At 45.2% G+C, this 14,039-nt stretch overlaps 1 protein-coding gene across 9 annotated transcripts in view; it reads left to right on the top strand.

Annotated features, from left to right (window-relative positions):
* LOC141129995 (chymotrypsinogen 2-like) overlaps positions 1–4,584 on the top strand; it is a 64,020-nt gene extending 59,436 nt beyond the window's left edge. For all 9 annotated transcript variants that reach the window (XM_073618017.1, XM_073618014.1, XM_073618004.1 and 6 more), the window contains exons 7-8: positions 1,118–1,239; positions 4,382–4,584. In XM_073618017.1, coding sequence (XP_073474118.1) covers positions 1,118–1,239; positions 4,382–4,534 — 275 coding nt within the window. In that variant the 3' untranslated portion in view covers positions 4,535–4,584. The remainder of the gene's footprint in view (positions 1–1,117; positions 1,240–4,381) is intronic.
* The last annotated feature ends 9,455 nt before the right edge of the window (positions 4,585–14,039 follow it).

Here is a 14,039-nt window from a genome sequence, read left to right as displayed (position 1 = left end):
AGTCACAAGTCCATGTTTAAAAAAGTGTCACAGACTAAATGAAAACAAGAATAGCCAGAAATAATGTTAATGCTAGTGGTTGCTAGGCAGCAGGGTGCAGGGATCCGTGGTTGCTAGGCAGCAGGGTGCAAGGATCCGTGGTTGCTAGGCAGCAGGGTGCAGGGATCCATGGTTGCTAGGCAGCAAGTTGGATCCAATTGAAACAGCGATCGTTGTCTAGCGATAGCTAGGCAACAGGGGACACTGCCAGGGTTGGGGGCCACCGATGTCATGGAAACGTATGACGTCAGCAGACCCCACCCACCTAGGCAGATTGTGTCCATGCAAAAAACAAGGGGAGTGAAGGAAACAGTGAATGTAAAAGGTGTAAGTGCATAGAGAGAAATGAAGCCATCAGATCGGGAGAGCAAACAGGGAAAGGAGATAAAGAAGGAAAATAGGTGAAAGAGAAAAGGCAGACCAAGGAGTAATGGAGGACACAGGAAAGTGTAAATAGATAAAGATGAATAGCGGCAAAAAGGAGATATAAAAAGCGGGGGGAGAGCGGGGAAAGGGGGAGAAGAACACATATAAAAAAAGGGGGATATATAAAGAGAAAAAAGGAAAAGAGAGAAAAAAAGGAATAGAAATAAAAGACAAAGGAGAAGAAAATAAGAGAAAAAAAAAATACGAGTGAAAAACAAAAAAAGGAAAAACATGGAGAAGTGAGAATAGGAAAAGGAAGAAATGAGTGGGAAAAGGAAGCAAATTAAGAGGAAGAGGTGCAACTGAGAAAAATGTTGTACAATAAACAGAAAAAAAAACAAGTAAGGAAAATTACCTAAGTAAAAAAAAAAAAAAATGTAAAAAAATAATAAAAAAATAAAAAATAAAAATGAAAAATAAAGAAAAATAAAATAAATAATAAAAAGTAGTCTTTTGTGATTGTCACGTGATAAATCGTGACAAACAGCTTTGCGTGAAGCATGTTACCCTAAAAGAAGCTCCTGCTCTTTTTGGAGTGACAAGCTTCGAGCGATGTGGTTGGACTGTCATTGGGTGGCAATGCCACACTTTTGAGGGCGAACTGTGGTAATAATTACCGTTGTCATGTTAATCTCTCCTTTTCTCTTGACAGAAGCCACTTCAGAAGACTCTCAGGAGGTGACTGTTCCTATCCTGACCAGCGATGAGTGCCAGAAACTATGGGGAACCAAGAGCCAAAGAAACACAATCTGCACTGGTGTCTCCTCCTGCATGGTATGATGGCCTAAAACATTTATTATTGACCAGTGTTGATTCTCTTCAGTCAGCTTGGGGAACAGAACAATATTCTTCTGGATCAGACTAAATGACGTATATATACTGTGGGCGGTCAGGCAAGTGGTTAAATACGGCAGATGCATACTATGCAGAAATACACTCAAAGGAAATAAGTCACAAAATTTCTATGGTATTGCATCAAAAAAGAGCATACCAGTAAGAAATGTATTACTTGCAACAGCACACATACTACCTATATGTGGAATGCACTTGCGGCTACCAGTATGCTTGGAGAACTACTAGAAAATTGGCCACTAGAATAAGGGAACATATTATTACAGTGTATATAATCATCTTAGAACTACACACATTAGGGATCTCAGTCATTTAAAATTGTATTCTATAGATACAATAGGGGGACTAATTTAGGAAGGAGGTGTCATGCAAAGAGACATTTTGGATTTTTTAATTGGAAAGCTTGGCCCCAAATGTCCTTAATATTGATTTAGACATTAATTGTTTTTTAAATAGTTATTAATGTTAGATAGACATGTGCAGAATCTGGGAAGACAATCTGGGAAGTAAAGAATCAGACCACAAATGGTAGAAGCTGATGACCACTCAGCAATCCTCTGGTCTCTGGAGCTACTTTAAATAGGCAAGTGAGTGGCAAGTATTCACGCGGGTCACGGGCACGCACATAAATTAGGGCACATCCGGTTGTCACTCGAGAATTATTATGAGCATGCGCATGAGTTAGGGAATGTCTACTTGTCACTTGAGAAAGCATGTGCACACCTTCATGCACATCTTCACGTACAACCATGCATATGATTTCCCTGACAAGCTAACACTCACCAATGCTCCACTGTCAATCCTGCCTCCATCACAGATGGCGCTGAAATCCTCTGTGCTGGTTGGTGTTGGACCAGACATGAAGGGGAGTGGTGATATCACTCCCTCAATCATGTAACAGTTTTCAGGACTAGTGATTGGCTGCTGCACCTATACACTGTCACATGGGAGGAGGCTATGTGTTTCTTCAATACCTGGAAGCACCGGGTATTTTTGCTAACAGCAGCAAATGCAAAGGATTCCAATCATCTCTGTGTGACTGGGACATGTTGGTGATGACATGGTCATTGCTGGGAGTTAGGGATGGGCTTTATGTTTGGGTCAAACATGAGTTGGACTCGAACATTTGGGGTTTTCGCGGCAAATTCGAACGCCGCAGAACACCCGTTAAAAGTCTATTGGAGAAATCAAAAGTGCTAATTTTAAAGGTTAATATGCAAGTTATTGTCATAAAAAGTGTTTGGGGACCTGGGTTCTGCCCCAGGGGACATGTATCAATGCAAAAAAAAGTTTTAAAAACGGCCTTTTTTTGGGAGCAGTGATTTTAATAATCCTTACAGTGAAACAATAAAAGTGTAATATTCCTTTAAATTTCGTACCTGGGTGGTGTCTATAGTATGCCTGTAAAGTAGCGCATGTTTCCCGTGTTTAGAACAGTCTGACAGCAAAATGACATTTCTAAAGGAAAAAAAAGTCATTTAAAAGTACTCGCGGCTATTAATGAATTGTTGGTCCCAGCAATACACATAAAAGTTCATTGATAAAAACGGCATGGGATTTCCCCACAGGGGAACCCGGAATCAAAATTTAAAAAAAAATGATTGGGGGTCCCCCCAAATTCCATACCAGGCCCTTCGGGTCTGGTATGGATATTAAGGGGGACCCCGCACCAAAATAAAAAAAAATGGTGTGGGGGACCCCCTCAAAATCCATACCAGACCTAATTTTAAGGGGAACCCCATGCCAAAATTTAAAAAAAAATGGCGTGGGGTCCCCCCAAAAATCTATTTCAGACCCTTATCCTAGCACACAACCTGGCAGGCTGCAGGAAAAGAGGGGGGAATGTGAGCGCGCCCCCCCCTCCTGAATCGTACCAGGCCACATGCCCTCAATATTGGGAGGGTGCTTTGGGTTAGCCCCCCATAGCACCTTGTCCCCCCCTTGAAGAAGAACACTGAAGGAAGACCAGAAGAATATGGAAGAAGAAGCGGGGAAAGAACACATTAATAAAGGAATTGTCAAAAACTGTCTGTTGTCTTTTTTTTGTCATTTTTGTCACTTTTTATGTGAAATGGTAGGGGTACCATTACCAATTCACACAGGGGGCAGGATTTAGGGGTCCTCTTGTTAATGAGGGCTTCCAGATTGTTATAAGCCCCCCGCCCGCAGACCCCACAACCACTGGGCAAGGGTTGTGGGGATGAGGCCCTTCTCCCCATCAACATGGGGACAAGGTGCTTTGGGGGGCTACCCCAAAGCACCCTCCCAATGCTGAGGGCATGTGGCCTGGTACGGTTCAGGAGGGGGGGTGCTCTCTCATCCCCCCTCTTTTCCTGCGGCCTGCCAGGTTGCATGCTCGGATAAGGGTCTGGTATGGATTTTGAGGGGGACCCTCACACCATGTTTTTTTATTTTGGCGCGGGGTTCCCCTTAATATCCATACCAGACCCGAAGGGCCTGGTATGGAATTCGGGGGGACCCCCACGCATTTTTTTTTTTAAATCTTGGTTCGGGGTTCCTCTGTGGGGGAATTCCATGCCGTTTTTATCAATGAAATTTTATGTGTATTGCCGGACCGACAATTCATTATAGCCGCTAGTAGTTTTAAATTACTTTTTTTCCTTTAGAAATGTCATTTTGCTGTCAGACTGTTCTAAACATGTGCGCACAAATTTGTTGCCTGTTCACATGTTCTGGTGCGAACCGAACGGGGGGGGGGATGTTCGACCCATACCTACTGGGAGTACGTGACTGTCCATCAGGTACATGACTTCCGTTGGTGACTGAGCCCACCAAACTCCCATCAGTAACTGAAATACATCTTTTCACTGACTTTATTCAATGCACTAACTGGTACAAAAAATGAAGCAATCAGGAAGCCTTCCAATTGATATTGGGCGAGGAAGGAGGGGAATTTTCAGGTAGGAGGGATGTCCAGGTGTTAGCAGATATTTCTCTGGTTCCATAGTCCTGTAAAAACTGCAGACCAATAATGCATACCATACATTCATTGAAATACTAATGGGAAACTTTCTTAGAACTTCTGATTTTGCTTCTTTTTAAGGTGGACCGTGGTGCAGGCCTTCTGTGTGAGAGGAATGGAACCAAGATCCTGGCCGGTATTGCCTCCTCTTCCTGCTCTACATCTAAGCCTGCCATCTTCACTGATATCTCCATCTACAGGGACTGGATAGACCAGACTATACAAGATAACTAAATATGGTTTAATCCATGTCTGATAGTCAATAAAGTGACATTGCATTGAAAGATCTCTGTGGATTTTTTGAATCGCGTTCATACATTCACAAAGAACACATTCAATTAATTGGGTAAATGATGTTATGAGATGTTGGCTTTATGTTGAGGCAGTGACCAGGGTGCAAGTCTCCATGTTCTGTTTGTTTAATTGTCTTGTATCTGATAGTAAATGACAGCTGAAGGGAGACAAACAAATGGGGACGGCCCAAATATCTATTATGCAAGAACAAAAACATGTGCCACAGTCTCCCTAAATGGGTACATTTCTAGAGTCTCCACTATTAACCACTTGCTTACTGGGCACCTAAACCCCTCTCCTACCCAGACCAATTTTTCAGCTATTAGCGCTTTCACTCTTTCAATGACAATTGCGCGGTCATACAGCACTGTACCCAAATGAAATTGTTATCACTTTTTTCCACATAAAGGGGTTTCTTTTGGTGGTATTTGATCACCTCTGGGTTTTTTATTTTTTGTTAAAAAAATTTTAAATACCAAATTTAAAAAAAAAATAAAAAAACGTTTTATATTTTGTTAATAAATTTTGCAAACAGGTAATTTTTCTCCTTCATTGATGTACGCTGATGAGGCTGCACTGATGGGCACTGATAGGCTGCACTGATGGGCACTGATAGGCTGCATTAATGGGCACTGATAAGGCGACACTGATGGGCACTGATAAGGCTGCACTGATGGGCACTAATAGGTAGCACTGGTGGGCATTGATGAGGTGGCACTGGTGGGCACTGATAGGTGGCACTGATGGGTGGCACTGATGGGAATTGATAGGTGACACTGAAGGGCACTAATAGGTGCCACTGATTGGTGGCGCTGATAGCTGGAACTGGTGGGCACTGATGGGTGGCAGTGATGGGCACTGATCGCACTAGTAGGTGACACTGATAGGCAGCATTGCTAGGTGGCCATGGATAGGTGGCACTCGTGGCCATTGATAGGTGGCACTGATTGCTGGCACTGATGTACTGGTGGGCACTGACTGGTGGGCACTGTGGGCACTGATTCGTGGCACTGGCAGGCGGTACTGGTGGGCACATATGAGGTGGCTTCGCCGCTTCCTCTTTGAGACCGATGTCCCTACAGCAGAAGCTGGTGATCTGCTTTTTTTTTCTCCTCATGCTTTCAGCGTGAGGAGAAAAAAAAACGATTACCGATCTTCTGTTTACATCATGTGATCAGCTGTCATTGGCTGACAGCTGATCACGTGGCAAGGGGTCGGGATTGACCCCTTACTCCCATCTGTGATCACCCGAGTCTCACTGACTCGGGTGATCACAGCGCGTGCCGCGCGCGCCCTTCAGGGGGCGTGGCGAGCATGCAAGGGGGAGGACGTCTACTGACAGCCTCCCGGCAAAGCCATTATTTGGCTATAGCGCGAATCTGAAGGGGTTAAAACCATTTAGGGTGAGATGCATTAGAGGGGTTAACTGTCAGAGGGGAGATTTGCTGTGCACTCCATGGAATGAATGTGCCTGGAGTGCGGCCTTTCCCCTCTTTTTATAATCTGTTGCAGACTGAGGACACCTGGAGCAGGTAAAATCTCTGGATTGAAGGTGAATATTGCAGCAAAGCTGGTTTTCATTTATTTGTGGATTTTATTTTTAACTGTCTTTAAATAAACACATAAAACACAAATGGGAAAGCATTGTAACAGCAATAAAAGCTACAGTAGGTCTGTCATAGAAATGAATGAGCTTATGTCTAAACCAAAACAGCAGATTTATAAGGGGTGGACCAAATAACAAAAACATGTCACCGTTATATCAATATCCATATGATTATATGGAGCCGATTCAGTCCCTCCTAGAAAGGTGTCCTACAAGTCCCGGACTGTGTGTAGGGTTATGCCGCCATGTTCTCCAGAGGAGAAGTCTCCTTTTCCATGAGGGTGAAGAAGGTAGAAATCTATTTCATACTTCAGACTACTTTATAAAGGTTTGTGAGGCAGGTGGAATCCGTATTCAAGCCTGTAATAGGATCTACAACGTGGGTGCTCTGGCTCTCTGATGTTCTCCGACCATCAAACACAAACATCACCTATGAAAATAGTAGAGCCGGCAACTCCTCAGTCCATGCAAATTTCTTTAGTGGTACATGGTAATGAGTATAAAAGCCAGGGGCTTATGTGTTTCGTCTGAAAGCCTTGAATACTGCACCGGTGCGGTGATCAAGGCTTTCAGCCAAAATGCTAAGCCCCTGTGCTGTATAGATTCTCACTTACTAATAATAATAAACCTTTCAATTGCGTATTTTTTGTACTGATAAATTATATTTTTATATATAAAATCTCTGTTTCCAATATGTTTGCACCCAACCCCCCCCCCCAAAAAAAACCTCTCTGTATCTATTAAATATTCAGGGATGCTGGCATCTTTTTTGAATTTGCACAAATCCATATCACCCCCCTCCCTTCTGAATGTTCCCAAGTTGAGAGCTGCTTGATGAATCCTATGCCTCCTACACGTCCGATAAGGGTATTGATGGATGGAGAAACCTGTAGTTCCACTTTAGAGCTTTTAGACACTGAGCTGATGTCTAAATGTGTCAAGTTAACTGCTTCCCGACCAGCCGCCGCAGTTATACTGTGGCAGGTTTGCTCCCCTGGGCGAGCCGTTGTAGCTGTACATCGGCCGCTTTAAGACCACTGAGGGGGGCACGCGCAAGCCCCACGGCTCGACGACTGAGCTGATACGCGTGCTCGGAGGTCGCGATGTCCGCAGGGCACCCATGATCGCTCCACACAAAGACAAATAGAAATAGACAGATCTCCATTATGTCAGGGGTGAGTAGACTGATCTGTTGTTCCTACTGCTTAGGAACAACAATCTTTTCCTCCCCCAGGCAGTCCCATCCCCCCACAGTTAGAAACACTCCCTAGGACACACATTTAACCCCTTGATTGCCCCCTAGTGTTAACCCCTTCCCTGCCAATGACATTTATACAGTAATCAGTGGTTGTTTTTAGCTATGATCGCTGTATAAATGTCAATGGTCCCAAAATAGTGTCAAAAGTGTCCGATTTGTCCGCCGCAATATTGGAATCCTGCTAAAAATTGCAGATCGCCACCATTACAAGTAAAAAAAAAAAAATAATAAAAATGACATAAATCTATCCCCTATTTTTTAAACGCTATAACTTTTGCACAAACCAATCAATATACGCCTATTGCGATTTTTTTTTTTTTACCAAAAATATGTAGAAGAATACATATCGGCCTAAACTGAGGAAAAAAATTTGTTTTTAAAAAAAATGTGGGGGGATATTTATTATAGCAAAAGGTTAAAGGTCAAATTTGTCGCTCTTTCTTTTTGCTATAGCTCAAAAAATAAAAACCGCAGAGGTGATCAAATACCACCAAAAGAAAGCTCAATTTGTGGGAAAAAAGGACTTTAATTTTGTTTTTGTACAAAGTCGCAATTGTCAGCTCAAGCGTTGCAGTGCCAAATCACAAAAAGTGCTCTGGTCATTAAGTGGCCAAATCTTCCGGGGCTGACGTGGTTAAAGGGGTTGTAAAGGTAGAAGGTGCATTCTATACATTTAGATAATAAGCCTTCTGTGTGTAGCATCCGCCCTAATACTTACCTGAGGTCCATCTCTGTCCAGCAATGTCCACGAGTGTCTCAGTCGTCCGAGATTCTCTCTACTGATTGGCTGAGACACAGCAGTGGTGCCATTGGCTGCCACTGCTGTCAGAGTCAGCTAGCCAATCAGGAGAGAGGGTGGGCCGGGATGGGGCTCTGTGTCTAAATGGACACAGGAAGCTGTGACTGGGCTTGGGTGCCCCCATAGCAAGCTGCTTGCTGTGGGGGCACTGAACAGGAGGGAGGGGCCAGGATCGCAGAAGGGGGACCCGAGAAGAGGAGGATCCAGGCTGCTCTGTGCAAATCCAACTGCAACAGAGCGGGTAAGTATAACATGTTTGTTATTTTTATAGGAAAAAAAACAAGACTTTACAATCACTTTAATTTCTTTAAGCTGTAGATACCATTGACTAGGCAACCCAAGAGATGAGTGAGCAGGTTTACAGGATTGTATTTTTCAGTTGGTTTAGTTAGTAGTTTGTTGCCCTGTTGCAGGAAATGGAGTAGGACGGAGGTCAGCAACCCGTAGATCGTTATTTACCAGAAGATCACGGACAGGTGACTGGTAGGTCACAGTCTGGGCATGCTGATCCTCCATTCCAGAGCATCAGAGTGTAATGCAGAGGGACTACTTCTAAAGTTGCAAAGAAAGGGTACCCCCCAATCACATGGGACTTTTAAGGCAACTTGGTAAGAAAATCGAATATATATATATATATATATATATATATATATATATATATATATATATGTATAAAAAATTGACAAAATTTATTTAAAGTATTGTTAAAAACTCCTAGGTGCATACATCACCGATTAGAACATAAATTTAGAAAGAAAAAACAATACAGTTGATATGGTTGAAAACTGTTGATCTCATTTATGGTTTTCCCGACGCATTTCAGGATTTCGGTGTTGAAAAATAAGGAGAAAATTAAGCAAATAACAAACTATCATAAAAGTCTTCTCAGTATATGAAAACTAGGGATGAGCTTTCTGTTTGGGTCGAACATGAGTTTAACTCGAACATTGGCTGTTCGCCCGTTCGTCAAAAACCAAACATTATGGGCTGTTCGCGCCAAATTTGAGCGGCGCGTAATGGCCCATAATGCACTGCAGGAGCGCAGTGCATTGCTGTATGATGATTGAGCAGAGCATGCACCATGACCTGCATGCTTTGGCAGGATGCCTTAGGCCAATCATGGCTCAGGGGGACTAAGTCCACGCCCCACACTATATAAGGCTGCCTACACGTCGGCCCTGTGTAGTGTGTCAATACCGTGGACGGAGAGAGAGTGTCATTTAGATTGAGAAGGCAGGCAGATTATTCAGTTAGCTGCAGTGTATTTAATATATATACATACAAACAGTCAAACAGTCTCTCTCACATATATATATATGGATCAGGGTGTTTAGTACACACCCCACACTATATAAGGCCACCTGCACGTCGGCCCTGTGTAGTGTGTTCCGGCATTGAGAGACAGAGACAGAGAGACAGTGTCATTTGATTTAAGTTAGATAGATTAGGCAGGACAGGCAGTCAGTTAGCTGAGCTTACAGTGTATTGTGTATATATATGCATCCCAGGTGTTGTATATACAGTATATATATATATATATATATATATACACTGTATTTAGTTTAGCTATATTCGTTCCTGTTATTATCTTCCTACTGAAAGGCAGGCAAATTGTGTTGTTACAGTATTTGAAGAAAATTGCTGGTGTTCTTCTGATCCTATTAGTCCTATTAGCTACAGTATTTACAGTAAGTGTAGTGCGACCTCTGCACAGTGTTCAGCTAAAGCTACCTGTAGAAGATTGGTGGTGTTTTTCTGATCCTATCACTACCGCAGGCAGTTACATTATTTTTTAGTGTAGTGCGACCTCTGCACAGTGTTCAGCTAAAGCTACAGGTTATAGGGCGTACACACGGTCGGACTTTGTTCGGACATTCCGACAACAAAATCCTAGGATTTTTTCCGACGGATGTTGGCTCAAACTTGTTTTGTCTACACACGGTCGCACAAAGTTGTCGGAAAATCCGATCGTTCTAAACGCGGTGACGTAAAACACGTACATCGGGACTATAAACGGGGCAGTGGCCAATAGCTTTCATCTCTTTATTTATTCTGAGCATGCGTGGCACTTTGTCCGTCGGATTTGTGTACACATGATCGGAATTTCCGACAATGGATTTTGTTGTCGGAAAATGTTATCTCCTGCTCTCCAACTTTGTGTGTCGGAAAATCCGATGGAAAATGTCCGATGGAGCCCACACACGGTCGGAATTTCCAACAACACGCTCCGATCGGACATTTTCCATCGGAAAATCCGACCATGTGTACGGGGCATTAGTGTAGTGAGACCTCTGCGCAGTGTTCAGCTAAAGCTACAAGTTAGTGTAGTGCGACCTCTGCACAATGTTCAGCTAAAGCTACAAGTTAGTGTAGTGCGACCTCTGCACAGTGTTCAGCTAAAGCTACCTGTAGAAGATTGGTGGTGTTCTCATATTAATAATACTACAGGCAGGCAGTTGATTTTGCTAGCTGCAGTATCAGTATATATATATATATATATATATATATATATATATATATATATATATATCCCAGCTTAGTGCAGCTACATCTCACTGCAGGCCATTAGTATGTCTGGAAGGCCAACAAGGAGAGGCAGACAGCCACAAGCCAATAAAAGAGGGCAAGCAGGCTCTGTGTCTAGAGGCAACAGTGCTGGTCGGGGACACAGTACATCCTCATTAGCACGTGGCCATGGGACACGATTGGCTTTGTTTTCGGCAACTGGCCATGTTGAACCGCAACATGCGGAAGACTTGGTGGATGAGTGGATGACCAAGCCGTCCTCATCCTCCTCATCCTCTCTAATCCATGCTCAGGGTACTTTGTCTAGCAAAGCAGCTGCCAACGCAGCCTCTTCCCTCGGCTCAATGGCATCAGTGACTCCTTCCCTACCACCATCAAGTCCTCCTGAGGAGTCCCTAGAACTGTTTGACCACAGTGTTGGGTACATGCTCCAGGAGGATGCCCAGCATTTAGAAGGCTCTGCTGATGATACTGAGTTGGTGAAGCCAGTAATGTGAGCACTGACAGAGGGGGTGCCCAAGAAGGACAGCAATCTGGTAGACATGTTCCCCCTGCTGCAGCATACTGCCAGGTTTGCTCCAGTGATGAGGAGGGAGGGGATGATGAGGTCACTGACTCAACGTGGGTGCCTGATAGGAGAGAGGAGGAGGAGGAGGAGGAGGAGGAGGAGAGGAGGAGGAGGCACATCACCAACGAGGCAGGATGCCCTCCAGGGGCCAGTCTAAGGGCAACACACTGACTGCATCATACCTCAGAGCTCCGCATGTGCAGGGCACTGCTGCCTCTGTGCGTTATTCCAAAAGTTCTTTGGTGTGGGCTTTTTTGAGATGAGTGCATCAGATGGCATCGCTGCTATTTGCAACATATGTCTCAAGCGTATCTCGTGTGGCCAAAACATCTCCCGCTTGGGCACCACATGCTTGACAAGACATATGTTGACCTGCCATGCAGTTTGTTGGCAAGCATACCTGAAAGACCCACACCAAAGAACAAAGAGGACCTCTCCTTACTCCTCATCAGCTGGGATCTCCAACCCCACTATACCTTCAGTCCTCTCTGACACCTGCACTGAGAGGAATGAAGGTGTAGAATTAGGTGTGTCACAGCCAAGTACTTGCGGGCAATCTGCTATCAGTACACCGACGTCAGATTGTACCAGGCAAATTTCCCTGCCCCAGCTGCTGCACCGCCAAAAGAAGTTCGCTCCCAGCCATCCACATGGTCAGCGGCTTTTTCTCAAGGAAGGCGATTCCGGCTCTCTACCGGCATGTGGAAGGCAATGTCTTGGCCTTGCTGGACAGGGCAGTCAGCGGTAAGGTGCCTATTACTGCTGACTCATGGTCTAGCAGGCATGGACAGGGACGTTACCTAAGTTTCACGGCGCATTGGGTGACTCTTCTGGCAGCTGGGAAGGATGCAGGACAAGGTGCAGTAGTGTTGGAGGTTGTTCCGCCACCACTCCTCCATAATGCTACTACTAGTGATTCTGACACACCTCTCTCCTCCACCCCCTCCTCTTCTTCTTCCTCCATGGCCTCTTCCTGCCCCTCCATAGGCGTTCAAGGGGCTACGCAAGTACGCAAGCCAAAAGATGCCATGCGGTGCTTGAGCTGGTGTGCTTGGGGGACAGGAGCCACACTGGGGCCGAGGTTCTGTCAGCTATGCAGGGGCAGGTTCAGAGGTGGTTGACGCCATACCAACTTAAGGCAGGAATGGTGGTTTGCGACAATGGAACCAACCTCCTCTCCGCCCTCCGAAAGGAAAAATGACCCATGTGCCCTGTTTTGCTCCGAAACTAGGTAGTACAGTGGTTCTTGGGCAGGTACCCGGGCTTACAGGATGTCCTGAGGCAGGCCAGGAATGTCTGTGTGCATTTCCGCTGGTCATATAATGCCAGTGCTCGGCTGGCAGACCTTCAAAAGGAATTTAACCTGCCGAAGAACCGCCTAATCTGTGACATACCCACCAGGTGGAACTCAACGTTGGCCATGCTGCAGCAGCATCACATGCAGCAGAGGGCCATCAATGAGCACCTGTGCGACTATGGCACCAGGACAGGGTCAGGGGAGCTTGTTTTTTTCCCCACGCCAGTGGGCCATGATCAGGGATGCATGCACTGTCCTGTCACCATTTCAGGAGGCCACAAGGATGGTGAGCATTGACAGTGCATGCATCAGTGACACTGTCCCCCTTGTCCACCTGTTGGAGCACACACTGCGTGGAATAAAGGACAGGGCACTTGAGGCAGAACAGAGGCAGGAAGAGGAGGACTTCCTTAGCTCTCAAGGCCCCCTTTAACTAGACAGTGTTCCTGTGTGCAATCACACAGGAAGAGGACGAGGAGGAGGAGGATTGTGTCAGTATGGAGGTGGAGCCTGGCACTCAGCATCAGCAGCAGTCTTTAAGGGATCATTTACAGTCCCAAGAAACACATGGACTTGTACGTGGCTGGGAGGAGGTGGCTGCAGATCATGTCGTCCTTAGTGACTCATAGGACTCCGGACCGAATGCCTAAGCAAACCTACGCTGCATGGCCTCCCTGATCCTGCAAAGCCTGCGGAAGGATCCTTGTATTTGTGGTATCAAGGAGAAGGAACAATACTGGTTGGCAACCCTCCTTGATCCACGTTACAAGGGTAAGGTTGCGGACCTTATCTTGCCGTCGCAGAGGGAGCAAAGGATGAAACATCTTCGGGAGGCCTTGCAGAAAGGTCTGTGCAACGCGTTCCCAGAGACTGGCAGGTTACAAACTCCTGTTTCTTGACAACGTGTTGCTGAGGCTTCGGTCAGTCAAAGAAGGAGCGGTGGAGAAGGTGGCGTTCAGACAATTTTTTAGTCCGCAGCCCCAAGGTATGATCGGTTCCAGCAAACATCACCAGCATCTGTTTTACATGGTGCAGGAATACCTAGGGGCAAGATCTGACTTGGACACCTTTCCCACCGAAAATCCTCTGGGTTACTGGGTCTTGAGGATGGATCACTGGCCAGAGCTTGCACAATATGCAATTGAGCTACTGGCCTGTCCTGCATCCAGTGTTCTTTCGGAACGCACATTCAGTGCTGCTGGAGGCTTTGTAACTGATCACAGGGTGCGTCTGTTCACCGACTCTGTCGATCGACTAACCTTCATAAAAATGAATCAGTCTTGTATCACCACCAGATATCAAGCACCTGATGTTGATGTAACTGAATAATTTTTTTTGAAATGTCAGATCCCTTCAAAGACTGCCTATGCTGATGCTGAGTGACTATCCCT

The sequence above is a fragment of the Aquarana catesbeiana genome, linkage group LG01 (assembly GCF_042186555.1).
Source record: "Aquarana catesbeiana isolate 2022-GZ linkage group LG01, ASM4218655v1, whole genome shotgun sequence".
Taxonomy (NCBI): domain Eukaryota; kingdom Metazoa; phylum Chordata; class Amphibia; order Anura; family Ranidae; genus Aquarana; species Aquarana catesbeiana.
The sequence above is the reverse complement of the archived record's forward strand: the minus strand, read 5'-3'. Positions and strand labels throughout refer to the sequence as shown.